Source organism: Sapajus apella, unplaced genomic scaffold (genome assembly GCF_009761245.1).
Source record: "Sapajus apella isolate SASKATOON/1434 unplaced genomic scaffold, GSC_monkey_1.0 scaffold169, whole genome shotgun sequence".
In the NCBI taxonomy this organism is placed as follows: Eukaryota; Metazoa; Chordata; class Mammalia; order Primates; family Cebidae; genus Sapajus; species Sapajus apella.
In genome coordinates this window covers 1,746,327-1,764,000 of record NW_022437109.1, presented here as the reverse complement: position 1 = coordinate 1,764,000, position 17,674 = coordinate 1,746,327, and the positions used below count along the sequence as shown (strand labels likewise).

General features: G+C 50.7%; 2 protein-coding genes and 1 non-coding gene across 7 annotated transcripts; 2 read left to right on the top strand and 1 right to left on the bottom strand.

Annotated features, from left to right (window-relative positions):
• The first annotated feature begins 5,932 nt into the window (after nt 1-5,932).
• Nucleotides 5,933-13,705, top strand: CA14 (carbonic anhydrase 14). Of its 5 annotated transcripts, none has more exons than XM_032267474.1 (12): nt 5,933-6,129; nt 6,741-6,854; nt 8,829-8,849; nt 10,100-10,279; nt 10,792-10,934; nt 11,157-11,252; nt 11,427-11,493; nt 11,670-11,827; nt 11,929-12,049; nt 12,281-12,301; nt 12,414-12,498; nt 13,221-13,705. In XM_032267474.1, the coding sequence occupies exons 2-12, from the start codon at nt 6,800-6,802 to the stop codon at nt 13,285-13,287; spliced, it is 1,014 nt and encodes a 337-aa protein (XP_032123365.1). In that variant the 5' UTR covers nt 5,933-6,129; nt 6,741-6,799; the 3' UTR covers nt 13,288-13,705. The 5 variants fall into 5 exon arrangements, with proteins under 5 accessions (XP_032123365.1, XP_032123363.1, XP_032123367.1 ...); XM_032267472.1 differs by lacking the exon at nt 5,933-6,129 and adding an exon at nt 6,452-6,610; XM_032267476.1 differs by lacking the exons at nt 5,933-6,129; nt 6,741-6,854 and adding an exon at nt 9,803-9,824.
• On the top strand, nt 10,335-10,438 carry LOC116542559. The gene has a single exon (XR_004265265.1). It is a non-coding gene; the product is annotated as a small nucleolar RNA U13 (small nucleolar RNA).
• A 322-nt stretch (nt 13,706-14,027) lies between the features above and the next one.
• Nucleotides 14,028-17,620, bottom strand: APH1A (aph-1 homolog A, gamma-secretase subunit). The gene is made up of 7 exons (XM_032267477.1): nt 17,299-17,620; nt 16,564-16,734; nt 16,323-16,396; nt 15,963-16,085; nt 15,682-15,809; nt 15,149-15,272; nt 14,028-14,812 (listed from the first exon to the last, which is right to left on the bottom strand). The coding sequence occupies exons 1-7, from the start codon at nt 17,409-17,411 to the stop codon at nt 14,748-14,750; spliced, it is 798 nt and encodes a 265-aa protein (XP_032123368.1). The 5' UTR covers nt 17,412-17,620; the 3' UTR covers nt 14,028-14,747.
• Between the last annotated feature and the right edge of the window lie 54 nt (nt 17,621-17,674).

The window sequence follows — 17,674 nt, the reverse complement described above, 5'->3', positions numbered from 1 at the left end:
TTGAGACGGAGTTTCACTCATGTTACCCAGGCTGGAGTGCAATGGCGTGATCTCGGCTCACCGCAACCTCCACCTCCTGGGTTCAGGCAATTCTCCTGCCTCAGCCTCCTGAGTAGCTGGGATTACAGGCACGTACCACCATGCCCAGCTAATTTTTTGTATTTTTGGTAGAGACGGGGTTTCACCATGTTGACCAGGATGGTCTTGATCTCTTGACCTCGTGATCCACCCGCCTCAGCCTCCCAAAGTGCTGGGATTACAGGCTTGAGCCACCGTGCCCGGCCACCTTTACTTATCTTTAAGCCAAAATTTCCTCCCAATAAACATAGCTCTCATTTTATACTGAAATTCCATGAGAGGGTGATATTCACTTTACAGAAATTTAACCATAGTACAAGTGAATTTTTTTTTTTTGAGATGGAGTTTTGCTCTTGTTGCCCAGGCTGGAGTGCAATGGCGCCATCTCAGCTCACCACAACCTCCCCCTCCCAGATTCAAGCATTTCTCCTGCCTCAGTCTCCCATGTAGGTGGCGATTATAGGCATCTGCCACCATGCCCGGCTAATCTTGTATTTTTAGTAGAGACAGTATCTCTATGTTGGTCGGGCTGGTCTCGAACTATTGACCTCAGGTGATCCGCCCGCCTCGGCCTCACAAAGTGCTAGGATTACAGACGTGAGCCATTGAGCCCAGCCTGATACAAGTGAATTTTATTTCTGTGTGATAGTTAAAAGGTCCCAAGGGAAAGAAAAATACAGAATTTTTGCCTAGCGGTAGAACACCAGTTGTAGAGTCCTTTGTTTATCTCCCTAAAGAAGAAAAGAGTAACAACTCATAAAAATACCATTGGAGGAGTAAAATCTTTATGGAAGGCAATATGGCAGTAAAAATAGCAAAAACCCTTTAAAAAGTTAATATCCTGAATTAAAACCAAAATGAGATACCATTATACACCTATTAGAATAGCTACACTTAAAAAAAATTTTTTTTTGAGACAGAGTCTTGCTCTGTTGCTCAGGCTAGAGTGCAGTGGCATGATCTCGACTCACTGCAACATCTGCCTCCCAGGTTCAAGCGATTCTTTTGCCTCATCCTCCCAAGTAGCTGGGATTACAGGTTCCTGCCTCCACCCCTGGCTAATTTTTGTATTTTTAGTACAGATGAGGTTTCACCATGTTGGCCAGGCTGGTCTCGAACTCCTGACCTCGGTGATCTACCTGCCTTGAACTCCCAAAGTTCTGGGGTTACAGACATGAGCCACCACGACTGGCCTATATTTTTTTCTTTAACAGACAAGATCAAGTGTTTGCAAAGATGAGAACAACTGGAACTCATACATTGCTGGTGGGAAAGAAAACAGTATAAGCACTATGGAAAAACAGTCTGGGGACCAGGTGCAATAGCTCCTACCGGTAATTCCAGCACTTTGGGAGGTCCAGGTGAGAGAATCGCTTGAACCCAGGAGATGAGACCAGCCTGGGCAACATGGCAAGACCCCATCTCTATAAAAAATAAAATAAAATAGGCTGGGTGTGGTGGTTCATGGCTGTAATCTCAGAACTTGAGGATGAGGCAGGCAGAGCATGAGGTCAGGAGTTCGAGACCGGCCTGGCCAATATGGTGAAACCCCGTCTCTACTAAAAATATAAAAATTAACTGGGCGTGGTGGTGCGCGCCTGTGGTCCCAGCTACTTGGGAGGCTGAGGCAGGAGAATTGCTTGAACCTAGGAGGTGAAGGTTGCAGTGAGCCAAGATCGTGCTACTGCACTCCAGCCTGGGCAACAAAGAGTGAAACTCCATCTAAAAAAACAAACAATGACAAAAAAGAGGCCAGGTGCGGTGGCTCACGCCTGTAATTCCAACACTGGGAGGCTGAGGCGGGAGGATCACTTGAGCCCAGGAAGTGAAGGCTGCAGTGAGCTGAGATCACACCATGGCACTCCAACCTGGGCAACAGAGCCACACTGTCTCAAATGAAGAAAGTAAAAGAAAAATAGCCTGGAAGTTTTTTTTACAAAGTTAAACATATGCGCCCCACCCCAGTATAATCCAGCACTCAGCATCTATTTATTCCCATTCCTAGGTGAGAATTTACTCAAGAACAATAAAAACATGTCTGCTCAAACACCTGTACTCAAACGTTTACAGTGGTTTTATTCATGGTGACGAGAAACAGGTGGCTGCGATGGCTCATGCTTATAATCTCAGCACTTTGGGAGGCCGTCCTGGACAAATCACTTGAGCACAGGAGTTCGAGGCCAGCCTCGGCAACATGACAAAATCTTGTCTCTACAAAAAATTAAGAAAAGTTTTAAAACCTGCCAGTCATGGTGGCATGTGCATGTAGTCCTAGCTACTCAGGAGGCTGAGAAAAGGATCACTTGAGTTTGAGGCTGAAGTGAGCTATGATTTCACCACTGCACTCCAGCCTAGACGACAGAGTGAGACCCTATTTCCAAGAAAAAAGGTAGAGAGAGGCTGGGTGCGGTGGTGGCTCACACCTATAATCCCAGCACTTTGGGAGGCCGAGGTGGGCGGATCACCTGAGCTCGGGAGTTCGAGACCAGCCTGACCAACATGGAAAAACCTGTCTCTATTAAAAATACAAAATTAGCAGGGCGCGGTGGCGCATTCCTGTAATCCCAGCTACTCAGGAGGCTGAGGCAGGAGAATCACTTGAACCAGGAGGCGTAGGTTGCAGTGGGCTGAGATCTTGCGATTGCTCTCCAGCCTGGGCAACAGAGTGAAACTCTGTCTCAAAAAAAAAAAAGGCCAGGCTCAGTGACTCATGCCTGTAATCCCAGCACTTTGGGAGGCCGAGGTGGCAGATCACCTGAGGTGAGGAGTTCAAGACCAGACTGACCAACATGGGAAACCCTATCTCTACTGAAAAATACAAAATTAGCCAGGTATGGTGGCACATGCCTCTAATCCCAGCTACTCAGGAGACTGAGGCAGGAGAATCACTTGAACATGAGAAGCGGAGGTTGCAGTGAGCCGAGATTGTGCCATCGCACTCCAGCCTGGGCAACAAGAGCAAAATTCTGTCTCAAAAAAAAAAAGAGCAAGCGAGAAAGAGAAATGTTAATGTAGATTCGGATATACCCAGAACTATAGAATCAGGTGCTGTGGGGGTGAGGTCCAGAAATCTGTGCTTATTTATTTATTTATTGAGACAGAGTTTTGCTTTTGTCATCCAGGTTGGAGTGCAGTGGTGCAGTCTCAGCTCACTGTAACCTCTGCCTCCCGGGTTCAAGCAATTCTCTTGCCTCAGCCTCCCAAGTAGCTGGGATTACAGACACCCACCACCATGCTTGGCTATTTTTTTTTTTTTTTTATTTATAGTGAAGATGAGGTTTCATCATGTTGGCCAGGCTGGTCTCAAACTCCTGACCGAAGGTGATCTGCCCGCCTCAGCCTCCCAAAGTGCTGGGATTACAGGCATGAGCCACTGCGCCTGGCCAGAAATCTGTATTTTAAAAAGCTTTCCAGGTGATTCTGATGCACACTAATATTTGAGAATCAATGGTGTAGGAGAAAGCTCACTGGTCCCTGTGTCCTTGTTCTGGTTCAGCCTAGCAGCTATATGACTAACCATGGCTGAATCCTTAAATGTCTGAAAACTCAGTTGTATAGGGTATAACAAGGGGTTTAGAATGAAGCCTGCAGACCCTTCTGCTCTAAAATTATGTGAAAGTAAATAAATGTTGCAATTACTAGGTTCATTCAGTCAACAAACACTTATGTACAAGGTAGTGTGTTCTGTTCATGGAATCAATGTATGACACAAAATTGCAACCAAAATATGGTAACTTTATAATTAAATGACTTGCAAATTTTCAGACCACAAACTTTTACCTGTCCTCAATTTTCAAGATTTTCATACTGCATCTGTTGTGTAATGTGAACTAGAAAACTAAGAAAATGATCCAAAGGGACCCACCTTTCTAAAATTACTTTTTTTTGTTTGTTTGTTTGTTTTGAGCCAGAGTCTCAGCTCACTGCAACCTCCCCTTCCTGAGTTCAACCAATTCTCCTGCTTCAGCCTCCGGTGTAGCTGGGATTACAGGCGTGCGCCATTACGCCTGGTTAATTTTTGGTATTTTTAGTAGACATGGGGTTTTGGTATGTTGGTGAGGGAGGTCTGGAACTCCTGGCCTCAAGTGACCCACCTGCCTTGGCCTCCCAAAGTGCCTGACCTCAGTCAAGTTTCAGTACACTGCAAGTACAGGAGATGGCGCCAGAAGGCAGTGGGATGCTCAGTTTGGGTTTAAGGGTTTTAGCCAATGCGAGAGAGGAAAGAGCTTGAGAGAGAGGTCAGAACTAAAACAAAGGTGCCAGAGTTGAGTGGAAATTAAGACCGAGTGGGGAGAGGGAGCGGCGTCACTTTAAAACAAGCAAACAAACAAAACTTACAATAAGGGTCCTCTTGACACCTGCTCCAAATCAGCACAGCTAGAAAGCAACGACAGAAATAGCCACAGTGAAGCCGAAGCTCAAGATACAGTCAAGCGCGTGGAGGATGGCGCTCGCCTCCTGGCTCCTTGGCTCCTAGAGAGGAGGGCCTTTGTCGTCTGGGAGGCACAAGCACCTGGATGCGCTGCTCACCCAAGATCAGGGAAGTGTTGACTCCGGGCTAAGACATCCTTGTGACACAATGTGCAGTTGTAGTTGCATAGGCAAAATCCCAAAGCCCGCCAGAGTGAAATACTTCCCAGAAGGAATCATACACAAAACATCTTCAATTAAAATTTAAAAATTCATAAACGAGCCAGGAGGTGGCGCCTGGCAAGACGCGCTGCCTGCCTGGGGAATCGGAATCTCAGCTTAGCGCTCCACGGGAACTCTGTCCCGGCGGAGGTCATTCTTCCCCACTAAATCTCTTCTTTCATACCAAGGTGTCTCTGCTTCCTTTTTTTGTTTCTTTGTGCTAAATACCCTGATTCCGAGGAAGTCTGATTTATACTTCAAGCCTTTTACTCTTCTTTAGATGGGATGGATGGGGCTTTGGGGAACCCGAAATCAGAAAACTTTCCTGAAGGGGACAAATAATTCGGAGGGTGATAGGAGAAGAAAAAGGGAAATGACATCAGCAAACTGGCTTTGCTTTGCAGATCAATCGCGAGGGACAGAAAGGCACAGTGAGCTCCTGTCTCTGCAGGAGCTGATGATCCAGCACATGCATTATTCTGTTCATTTGCCTTTTATCCTGCTCCCTTATTTAGCTTCTGCTCCCTTTGTTTGGCTATTTATTGCTACTCGGCAGGAGCAAGGAGGGCAGAGGGAGCTCAAATGGGTGCATCCTCCAGGCTGGTGCCTCTGGCAAAGGGCACGGAGGAGAAAGAGGTTTCAATGTCTGGCTTGAAAGTATCTGTGGGTTTCACATTCTCTAACAAGGGATTTAGGATGTACATTCCGATCGGGATTTCCAGTCCCGTGGGGAGCAAATATCAGCTCACATTCCTGAGACGCGCAGGCTCCATGCTCCACGGCATAGCTCTTTGGTGGCAGGTTTCACTCAGTGCCACATGTGGTGCCTCAGCCCTTGGGCTGGAGGGAAGACCCTGGGCTTCTCTTCCATCTGGATCACGTGGTCTCTCCCGTCCCTCCCCTCTCTTTCTCTGGAAACCGCCTTTTTCTGATGGTGGTAGTGATTGTTCCTACAGTCTCTCCTTCTTTCCTCCTGCCCTGGCCTCTCTGCCAGAGGTCAGTGTCCTCTTCAGTGACAAAAGCCGCCCTAGATCTGGGCTCCCTGGAGAGGGAGGTGGCTGGGTCTGGCAGTTACAGCCGCTGTCTCTCCATGGTGCTGCTACACCCCTCCCCCGCTGGGCACACAAATGGGCTTTATCCAGCAAACAACACCCCCCTTCCCGGGCCACACAGGCACGTGGACCCAGGCCTCACCGTGGGAAGGGGGTGGTGACAGGCACAGAAGAGATTGCTCCAGATGAGTTCTCCTGGCCTCACTTCTCTTCCTTAGAACTCAGGACACAACTCAGGTTTTAGTTCTTGACTTCCTCCACCCCTCACCTGCACCCTGAATCCCCAATTCCTTCTTGTTACATATCTTCTAATTCTGGACTCTTCCCATTCCAGAGCAGCTCAGATTCTGCAGGGAATTGGGAACAGGTACCCCCGCCATCTGCTCCATGCCACCCAGGGAGCTGCTCTGCAGAGGAGAAGCCAGGTGGGGGGGGATGAAAACCGAGTGCCCTCTTGAGGAGGCTGAGTTGAACCCCAAATCCCCTTCCTTGCCCCCGCCAGCTTCCAGGAAACACCCATATAAGCAGCATCTGTGTGATTAGCAGAGGAAGGAATAGCTTACCCCAGCTGGACTCCTGAGCCAGGGCCAGCGCTCCGGTGAAACTTGCCACGATGCAGCTCCGAGTGGGGCCATCCTGCATGCCTAATTGGCTATTTAAGGAGCTGCTCGCCTGCAGCCCAGGCAGCCCCCCCTCCCCACATACACCCGTCCAGAGCCACCTTAAAAGCAGGAGGCAGTTGTAAAGTCGCCGGCCAGCTAGTGGAGTGGAGACTGCAGAGGGAGATAAAGAGAGAGGGCAGAGAAAGAGGCAGCAAGAGATTTGTCCTGTGGACCCAGAAACCCATGGTACCCTACTAAACCCCAAATTCTCTGGAAGCCCACAAAGACACAGAAACAGCAGGACAAGCAGCGATACACTCCACGCCAGGAATTCTCCTCTCTCTCTCTCTCTCTCTCCCTCTCTCCCCCACCCCAGCCTGTCCTAGTCCTCTAGTCCTCAAATTCCCAGTCCCCTGCGCCCCTTCCTGGGACACTATGTTGTTCTCCGCCGTCCTGCTTGAGGTGATTTGGATCCTGGCTGCATACGGGGGTAGGTACAACTAAATGTTTGTGTGTTGATTTGTGCTGATGTTCACATGTCGCCAGGTGTGCTTAACCGGGGGAGGAAAGGTGTAAAAGGAAGCCTAGAGGCTGGAATAATAGGCTCAGAGAGGAGGGAAAAAGAGAGCAGAGTGTAGAGACCACTTCCCTTCTTTATCTTTTGCCTTTCCAGCCTTGCTGCTATTGGAGGTGGGAGAGAACGAGCGGGGGGCTGGGTGTGTACACAGGCAAGTGCTGGAATCTCTTTGCAGGCTACAGATTTTCTCCAGAGCTCTTTCTCCCACTGACCTGGTCCCAGTCGGCACTCCTGGACTTCTTTATTTACAAACTCCTCCAGTTAGGGAGTCAGAGAGGCCTGGCATGAAAAGGTAGATAGCTGGGGGTAGGGGGAAGAATACCTCTGCCCAACTCAGACCCTGATCTCCAATTCATCCCTTCTTGGCCAAGGTTCCTTCTTCATTCTGTGGAGCGACTTAACTCCCTGGTATCCCCTGAAAGCAGCGGTATAAGAGTGAACATTTGTTTGACGCTTTACCGTTTACAGAGGACTTTCAGGAGCTCCCAGGAGATGGGGAACGATTTTTGGGAGAACAGGCTGAAGTGCTCAGGAGCGTCCCCTGGAACCACAGACCCCACTTCTGTGTTTCCCATGCCTAGCACAGTATCCAGCACATATTAGATGCGTAACTGACATTTGTGGAAAGAGCAGGGGGGGGGGGGGGTGTCCAGAGAGTAGACGACAAATGCAGAGAGGACGGGGGCAGGCGGGCAGCCAAATGGAGAGTCACAAATCTCATCTGAGGAGAAAGAAAAACACAGGGAAAGAGGAGGAAGAGCCATAGAATAAGTGTGCTGAGGCTCTGACCAGAAGAGACAGGCACCTTCACAGACCAGGGAGATCGAGGTGTTGGGGGGTCCCACAGAGATGGTACCTGAGAGGCTCCCTCCAGCTCTCCCTTGGGCCAGCAGAATAGGTCAAGGGTAAGAGCAGGGCATCTCACAAGTTTGAGGAAGTAAAGGGACTAAGAGAGAGAGAGAGGAAGGAATTTAGGATTTTTCTCCAGCGTTTCTAGGAGTATGGATATGGCAGCATAACCCTGCAGGAAGGCCTTCCTTTTCTGCTTGAGGCAGTGTGGCCCTGGGGAGGCGCTGGACCTGCAGACCCCCTGGCCTGAGTCAGACAGGACTGCACGAGAGCCTGACATGTGACCCAGCTGGCAGCTCTCTTCTCTACACACAATGCTTCACTTTCATCCTGTCCCTGCCAGCCTGGCTGCCTGTGCCCACCCACCACCCTCAATCTGGAGTAGACCCTGCCCTAACTCCCACCCTCCCCTAACCATCTCGGAATGTGGGGAGCAGAGCTTCCTGGTGATGAGGAGCTACTGGGACCAGAAAGGAAGAATTTACTTATGATTGTACAGCTCAGTGCCTTTATTCATGCAATTTCTCAAAGCAAAGGAATAATCCCCCCTTCCCCCTCCGAAGCACCCCCCCCCCACACACACACACACACACACACACACACACACTCTGAAGTCCTTTCTCCTTCCCTCTTTCTAGTCTCTATCCTTCAAACCCTCTGCCCACACCCTCACCCCGCCCACCCCAATCTTCCAAGTGTTGGATTGACTTGGCACAGGTTAGAGAAAAGTAAGGGTTGGGCCAATCGCACATTTGGATCCAGGTTAATTTTAGTCCCTGGGCTTTACCTCTTTTCATTCCTCCTCCCCCTTTACTCAGCAGGCACCAGCAGAGCCTGGCTGGTGAATTTAAATAGACCCCCGACCTTTCCACAGAGGTGTCCAGTTTCAGGGCTTCCTTTGGAAAGTGCTGGAGCAGAGGGAGGAGGGGCAGCAGAGAGGGAGGTGGAGCAGTACAGAATGCTAGAGGGAGGGGAGTGTGGAGGCCAGGGCTCTGCCCCAGGCTGCACTGGCTGTAACCCAAATCCTCTGCCTTGCAGGTCAACACTGGACACATGAGGGTGAGAGCAGATCTCGAGGCCTCCTGACTCCCCTTTCACACTGGAACCTCCTCACCTGGCAGGAAGACATGCTGTGCGGGTGGGGAGGAGTCTTCCTTTAGCTTCTCACCCTATCTCCTCCATTCTGGATCTCCCACTGCGTTGAGTTTCACGTATTTGGCTCCCAGATCCTGCTCTAATCATCAAATCCTACACCTCCTGATTTGGCAGAAAAGCTAGTTAAGTCCTCAGTAAATCATGTAGGAGTGAGGGAGCTGGGGTGGAAAGGAAGCTGGGTGGGGGGGAAAAGCTTAGCTGCCAGGTCTCCTTCTGGCTCTCTCTACCCTAATCCATCATACCCCTAACCTGCATCTGAAATTGGGACAGAGCTGGAGGTCAGGGGTGACGAAGAGGATGGCGGGATAGTTTGTGACACTGGGGAGGTGGAGTTCAATTCCTATGAACTACTGATTAATGACATAACTGAACTCCAGAGTCCGTGTGTGACAACAAGAAGTGAATGATGAAAAGTCAGGATATCTGAAACCCAAGGCCTCCAGCAGGATTTTTTTGTTTGTTTTTTTTTTTTGGAGACAGAGTCTCTCGCTGTCGCCCAGGCTGGAGTGCAGTGGTGCAATTTCGGCTCGGTGCAAACTCCATCTCCCAGGTTTAAGTGATTCTCCTGCCTCAGCCTCTCCAGTAGCTGGGATTACAGGTGCTCACCACCACATCTGGCTAATTTTTGTATTTTTAGTAGAGATGGGTTTTGACCATGTTGGCCAGGCTGGTCTCGAACTCCTGACCTCAAGAGATCCACCTGCTTCAGCCTCCCCAAGTGCTGCTATTATAGGTGTGAGCCACTGTGCCTGGCCTCTCTAGGATCATTTTATTTCTCCCGTTTTTCTACTCCTACTCTTTAATCCCATCTCTTAGGGTATTCAGGTTTTCTATGCATCTCCTCTGTCCTCATTCAGCTTTCTTGTCCTCAAAATATAGGTAAGTAAAAGAGCTACCATTCCCCATTCATCAGGATAGTCGGAGAATCATCGCTGCCTCTGGGTAGAGAAGGGGAACCGGAGCTTGATACTCAACAGGATTCCTACCTCACCCATCCCTGTACAACGGGGGTCTTAACCTGGGTGGAGGGAAGTCCATTTCTACCTCCACCCAGATGTATGGCTTGGTTAGGGGACAGGGTCAAAGGGATGGGGGCGGTGTTGAAGGGTGCCTAGAGCTGGAGGACAGGACCAATGTCTTTGGTAACCCCCCAGGCCCACATGGTCAGGACCACTGGCCAGCCTCTTACCCTGAGTGTGGAAACAATGCCCAGTCGCCCATCGATATCCAGACCGACAGGGTGACATTTGACCCTGAGTTGCCTGTCCTGCAGCCCCAAGGATATGACCAGCCTGGCACCGAGCCTTTGGACCTGCACAATAATGGCCACACAGGTAAAAGCACGGGCTCCAAGAAGTTGTAGGCTCCAGCTCAGCTCTTAGGAGTCAGATCCTTTTGTAGTGCATGAGTGTGACGATGGGGTGTTCATGAGCATGCGCAAAATGTGCCACCCTCCATCCTGGTTACGATGTCAGCACATTACCCATCTGCTATGAATAAATAACCTCAGGAGTCAGGGGAAAGCAGCATTCTCCTAACCTGCGAATTCTCAAAAAGCTTTGTCCATGAATTTGGAAATATGAGAATGGGGATCAGCCTCCTGTAGCCAAGGCAGAAATCAAAATGTTTCTAGTCAAGCTCGATAGGTAGGTTAGTCTCATTGCGCTGATTTGATCTTCACTGAGAAAAAGGAAGATATGCTAGAAGAGCTCTGGCCTCGGGAGGAACTGGGTGCTACTTGGAGAGGAAACTGGAAGAGAGCCAAGTCTCAAGAGGTGGTGGCAACTCAGGTGTGGGACTGTATCTGCATTCCTCCACCAATCCTAGCTTGCTCTTTTCTCCACAGTGCAACTGTCTCTGCCCTCTACCCTGTATCTGGGTGGACTTCCTCGAAAATATGTAGCTGCCCAACTCCACCTGCACTGGGGTCAGAAAGGATCCCCAGGGGGGTCAGAACATCAGATCAATGGTGAAGCCACAGTTGCCGAGGTACCAGGGAACAAAGAGCTGGGATTCGGGCAAAGTAACAGGGATGGTTGGTCCTGAGAAAAGGATCCGGACCTTGGGAAAAGTCATGCTGGAGGGATAAGGCCAACCTTTGAGACAGACTTAGTGCCTGCCGGGGACAGCAGGGGGATGGTGGTGGCCAGGATCAAGGCCTTGAAGGGGGTGGGGACATCCCATAATTCAATTCCCTCTTCCTTCCTTCAGCTCCACATTGTACATTATGACTCTGATTCCTATGATAGCTTGAGTGAGGCTGCTCAGAGGCCTCAGGGCTTGGCTGTCTTGGGCATCCTAATCGAGGTCAGTAGCTCCCAGTCCCTTCCAGGTTTCTCTCCACCTCCTCTGCAACCATCACACCTATTTGCTTCCCTCCTGTGGCAGACAGCAGCCCATCCTGACCATTTATTCTCTACATAAATTTTTTATTCCAAACATGGAGTTATTCCAAATTCTCTCTCTTTCCTCCCCTTCCAGGTGGGTGAGACTAAGAATATAGCTTATGAACACATTCTGAGTCACTTGCATGAAATCAGGCATAAAGGTGAGCCTTAAAAATCTATAGCAGGAAGTGAGATTAGACTTTCAAAAAACTTTCAAAAACTGTTAGTCTTGGGATGAGGCAATTACTTAGAGCCAAGGAATTTTGCTTCTGGGAGCCCTATCTAGGTAAGCCAGGGCACACTGAAAGGAAGATGAGTCCTAGTCTGTTCTCCCCAGATCAGAAGACCTCAGTGCCTCCCTTCAACCTGAGAGAGCTGCTCCCCGCACAGCTGGGGCAGTACTTCCGCTACAATGGCTCGCTCACAACTCCCCCTTGCTACCAGAGTGTGCTCTGGACGGTGTTCTATAGAAGGTCCCAGATTTCAACGGAACAGGTAAGTGGCGGAGAAATGAGATGAGGGGAGAGATACACAATTCTATCTTCAGACCCCTTCCCACTCCCCAGTGACACCTCTCCCACGCTTCTGCTCCTCAGCTGGAAAAGCTTCAGGGGACATTGTTCTCCACAGAAGAGGAGCCCTCTGAGCTTCTGGTACAGAACTACCGAGCCCCTCAGCCTCTCAATCAGCGAATGGTCTTTGCTTCTTTCATCCAAGGTGATTCTGCATAACTCAGAAGAGACGGGAAACTGAGGGACAGAAATGGCAGGAACTAGGGAGCCTGTGGGAAGAAAAGGCTAAAAGGGGAAGGGGTTTCCAGGACTAGCTTGGACTGGGAACCAACCCCCACCCTAGGGTGCACGGGTGATTCTCCCAGGCACAGCAGAGTGCTGCTCCCAGCTGGGATGGGGATCTGAAGTCCCACTGACCCCTTTTCTTCTCTTACAGAGGGACCCTTGTATACCACAGGTAAGACAGCCTTATAAGGTATTGGGGGGAGGGGAGGCATCCTCAGCAAGTAGGGGAAAGGCTGAAAATCTGTTAGTCCTAGGCTGACACCTTTTACCTTTATCTCCCCCAGGTGAAATGCTGAGTCTAGGTGTAGGAATCTTGGTTGGCTGTCTCTGCCTTCTGCTGGCTGCTTATTTCATTGCTAGAAAGATTCGGTGAGGTCCTGCTTTCCATTCCTCCAGTCCTTTCTTTTTTCTTTCTTTTTTTTGAGAGGGAGTCTTGCTCTGTTACCCAGTCTGGAGTACAGTGGTGCGCAATCTCAGCTCACTACAACCTCTACCTCCGGGTTCAAGTGATTCTCCTGCCTCAGCCTCCCAAGTAGCTGGGACTACAGGCACGCACCACCACACCCAGCTAATTTTTGTATATTTAGTAGAGACAAAGTTTCACCATGTTGGCCAGCGGTCTCAAACTCCTGACCCCAGGTGATCCGCCTGCCTCAGCCTCCCAAAGTACTGGGATTACAGGTGTGAGCCACCACACCTGGCCTTTTTTTTTTTTTTTTTTGAGACAGGTTCTCACTGTTGTCCAAGCTGGGGTACAGTGGCTTTATCACAGCTCACTGCAACCTCCACCTCCTGGGTTCAAGTGGTCCTTCTACCTCAGCCTCCTGAACGGCTGGGACTGCAGGTGTGTGCTACCATGCATGGCTACTTTTTATATTTTTAGTAGAGATGGGTTTTCACTATGTTGCCCAGGCTGGTCTCCAACTCCTGACCTCAAGTGATCCACCTGCCTCAGCCTCCCAAAGTGCTGGGATTACAGGCGAGAACCACCTTGCCCAGCCTTCTTTTCTATGAAAAAGCACTCTCCTATTCCACCTCTAATCTGCTTCACTTGGATAGTAGTCATTCTCATGAGCCATTCCCCTTTCCAGGAAGAAGAGGCTGGAAAATAGAAAGAGTGTGGTCTTCACCTCAGCACGAGCCACCACTGAGGCATAAATTCCCTCTCAGATACCGTGGATGTGGATGACTGCCCCTGTGACTGTCAGGAAGCCTCTAAAATGGGGTATAGGGTCTGGACAGAAATACTGTAGGAGTAGTAGGCAGACGTCCTCCTTCCCCTGGACATCCCCTACAGAGAGGAATGGACCCAGGCTGTCATTCGAGTTAAAACTGCAGAGCCTTCAGTCTCTCCAAACACGTGGGAGGAAATGAGGAGATCCGTGTTGTTCAAGCAGAGAACAAACTCTGTTTAGTTGCAGGGGAAGTTTGGGATGTACCCCAAAGTCCTCTACCCCCTCACCTTTATGGCCCTTTCCCTAGATACACTGCAGAATCTCTCCTTAGGATAAAGAGTTGCTGTTGAAGTTGTATATTTTTGATCCATATATTTGGAAATTAAAGTTTCTGACTTTAATTCTGGTCTGTTCTTTGAGGCTCTTGAGGGTGGACAGGTTCCTTAACTCCTCAGGTGGTAAAGATAGGCAAAGGACGGGGAAAAGCAGCATGGGTGATTAGCTCATTTTATACCACCCCTAAAAAGAAAGATTAGCTTCTGGGAAAACACTTAACCCAAAGTTTCAGACATGTGAAACCTCTAGCCCAGATTTCTGCCCTTGCACCAAGGCTATGCTTGGAGATCAGTGGTTGCCAGTTTAGGAAAGCGGCTGGACAACAGACACGAGAGGGCAGAAATCTCAAGTATCATGCTATCCCCTCCCTTTAAAGCCAATTTCCCCCACAATTACAAAGTCTTTTTTATTAGTCAAAATCACAATCACCTTGATTAAAAGGATGAGACACCCCACCCTCAGCAGAAAATGATACAGTTTATAGAAAACCTCCCCACCCCTCCCACATCCCAATTAAAAACTACAAAAAAATCTGCCCTCCTTCCCTACGATGTCATGGTAGTCTGACTCCTCCAGCGGCACTGCAGCTCTGGAGGGCCAGCTCACCCTAGCACCCTCCACTTCACCTTGGGGAGAGGAGGGATGCTGGTGTTTAAGGGTTAAAACCATTAGTTCCAGTATTGCCAGTTCCCAAACATGCACTTCTTTCCTTTCCCCTAAGGTCTGGGACCAGGGAGAAAGGGACAGAAATGAGCCCAGCCATGAGGAGCAATTTGAGAGAAAATACAGCCCAAGGAGGTTAGAAGAGTTCCAACATACCTCCTCCCTCCCCCCACCTCAAAAAAGAAGAAAAGGCAGATTAGGGTCTTTATCACACCAAAAATCGTTCCCCTCAGGCCTGAGAAAAAGATGTCCAGTCTGGGGAGAGGGTACTGAGAAACTCAGAGCTCATCTACCCTTGAGCCTCCATTAATTTCATCTCCAGGGCAATGGCTAACCTAGATCCCTTTTCTTGGCAACCTGCACTGTCCAGAACTGGAGATGGAGAAATACAGGGCGAGGACATCAGGAGGGCACCCCAGGCCCAGGGGTCCCCCCTAGGTTCCCTCAGTCCTCGGGTGGGATGCGCAGGGCAGAATACACCATCACCCGACTGTCCTCCTGCCGTCGGCCTGCAGAGGGGAAGGGAGGTGAGTCTTGGGCAGGGTGAGAGCAGAGCACTGACACAGGGGGAGTCCTGGACAACAAGGGGGTCCCCAGATGGTGGGGAATAGTACAGATTCAAACCCACCAGTCACTGACTGGCTGAACCCAGGCTGCTCCTGGTGAAGCTTGGAGACTAACGGTCACAAAAGGACAAAGCAAAACCCTGGAGGTGGTAGGGTAGACCGACGACAAGGACACGGAGAATGTGGGCAATGGACCCGGGCTGGGGCTGGGCTCAGTCATGGGCAGTGGACAGGCAGGTGGGATCTGTCAGGCGATCAGTCCAGGTAGTCAGTCCTTACACAAGAGGCTGCGCTGAATACTTCGGAGGGACCCTCCGGCTGTGATGAAGGCCCAGAGCCCCATGGAAACAGTGACTGCATAGATGGGCAGCAGGCTGGCCTCATACCATGGGTTCAGGAATGTCTAGGAAGGAGGGTAAATGTAGGAAACAGATTAGATTCTCCCCCAACCTAATGCCCACATTCTCTCTGCACGTTTGACTCCCAGATCTCTCTCTCAAATTCCCGTCTTTCCCTTCAGAGCCCCAACATCTTGTGGTTAAAGAGACTTTTAATTTTCAGCTCCTTCAAAGGTTTCTACCGCTCCTGCTCACCTCGGGCCCTCTGCATTACAGTTTGACTAATCCATTCAATCTTCTCCCCAGAGCAGGTGATAGAATTGATGCTGAGGTGAGAGACCTCGAAAGACTCACCTTTCCGCCTCCTCCCAAGGTTAAGTTCAAAATGTTAAGAAGTGAGGATATCCTTTCCCCCACATCCCACTCACCATTAAATGCTTTTCTCCCTAACTCAGGCCCCTGTCTCCAACTCACCAGTCCCGATGTCAGTAGGTGACTCCCAACCACCAGGCCCAAAGCCCAGTACCGTCTCCTCTCACAGGCATCAAAGAACACAACTCCCCAAAAGGTATGGAGCAGGATAATGGCTGCTGTCAGAAAGGCTGCAGGGAGGGAGATGGGGAGGAGATACATCCCTGATCTTCTCCTAGCCTCCTGAGATGTTGAGCCAAAGAAGTCTCCCAGGGAAGGCCAATAAATCAGATCAGGGACAAGGATGGATGGGGCGTGAAGGCTATATAGGAGGTGGATCTTACCTGAAGTCAGGAAGTAATAGGGTGAGTCTCCATGGATCCCAACCACACCTGGCCCAAGTGCATCAGCCAAAATATTGATAACAGAGAAGACACCACTGATGATACCGAAGGAGAGACCAGAAACTGGGGGAAGGGAGGATCTCATCAATGTCAGAGATCACACTGTTGCCCGTTCACCACTGACCCCTCCCCATGCCCGGTTACAATTCTTTCACACCTACTCTCCCTCCAGACCACCTTTCTTTGGAAGTGACAGATGAAGGAAAATATGAAGCCACTTAGAACATGTGGATATTTAGAGACTTCCCTAGAGGAGGGGGCTGTCCAACTCCCTCCTCCAGTCCCTCTCCCTTGGCTCACCATAGGCCATCTGGCGGATGGAGATGGGTGATCTTCCGTCCTCACTCAGCGATGCTAACCCCTCATCTGCCTTCCTGGGGTGGGGTGGGGTAGGGGAAACATGAGGGAAGGCAGGGATGCTCCTTTCCCTCTAATGTACTCCCTTAGTGCCTCCTCTTCCAAACCACCACCCAGGGGCTGCCCCACTTCCCACAGTGCAGTCCTCTGCCCCTCTCCCCTCCAGACCACTCCATCTTCTTACTTAAGCAGCTTGTAGTAGGCAAAGCGGAACACCTCCTGTAGAAGGACAGAGACAGCAGCACCAAAAATCAGGAGGCCGTACTGGAGCCGGGCATCTGACCGGTCGGTCACATGGACCAAGATGAACCAGACCACAGAGGCCAGGAGCAGGGAGACCAGCCAGAAAAATGCCCTGAGAAAAAACAAGGGCAGTGAGATAGTGGTAGGGGCAGCCAGAGAAATCAGGGAGGGAAAGCGGCCAAAGGTGCATGAAAGGTGGAAGTTAGCCTTCCGGATGGTTAGGGAGACAGGGACCAGGTAGGGTAATTGTCTCCACCAAGGGACTCATCTGTAGAAACGTGAACGGAGGGGAAAGGGGAGAAATCTGATTAAAAAGTCTTCAGAGCGATAAGAGCCAGAGTGTGCGAGCACGGAAGGGCGAGGTATCCATTCCTGGATCCTCCCCTAGGGCACCTGACTCGGCCAGCCTAGGTCAGCACAGCCCCCTCACGAGTCTCGGCCTTGGGCCTTCTCTGACGTCGCTGGGAGGAATATAGAAGGAATCTGTGAGATCCTTGGACGGTGGAAATCAACTGCGGGAAAGGGCAAATCTCCCAGATCCACCCCCCACCCCGCCCAAACTTCACCGCCGACTTATCGCCCCCAATTCAGGCTCCCAGGCTCGCCCCAGTTCCTCCAGCCCCTTCCGCACCTCTCTCTTCGGAGCTCTCCCGCGTCTCTCCGACCCCCTACTCACCCTGCGACCAGGATGATAACGCGAAGCGGGTCTCCAGCCACAGTGATCAAGAAAAGCGCGAAGGCAGGGCCGAACGCGACGAAAGTGCAGCCGAAAAACACCGCAGCCCCCATGGCTGGGCAGGTGGGACGGTGGGGGCCTGACCGGGACAGCCGAATGGGAGGGGCGCGCCGGCTGGGGAGTCCGCGTGGGGTGGCAACGCGACCCCACGAGGGGCGCGGTGCAATGTCACCCCCGGACCCCGGGGAAGGGGCGGGGGGGGGGAGCACCGAAACCCCAGATGAAGGTCCGCGCGACTTCCTCTACGGAAGCCGAAGAGGGAACAAATCCCCGCCGCAGCCCCACGGCCACCTCCCATCTAATCCCCACCCCCGGA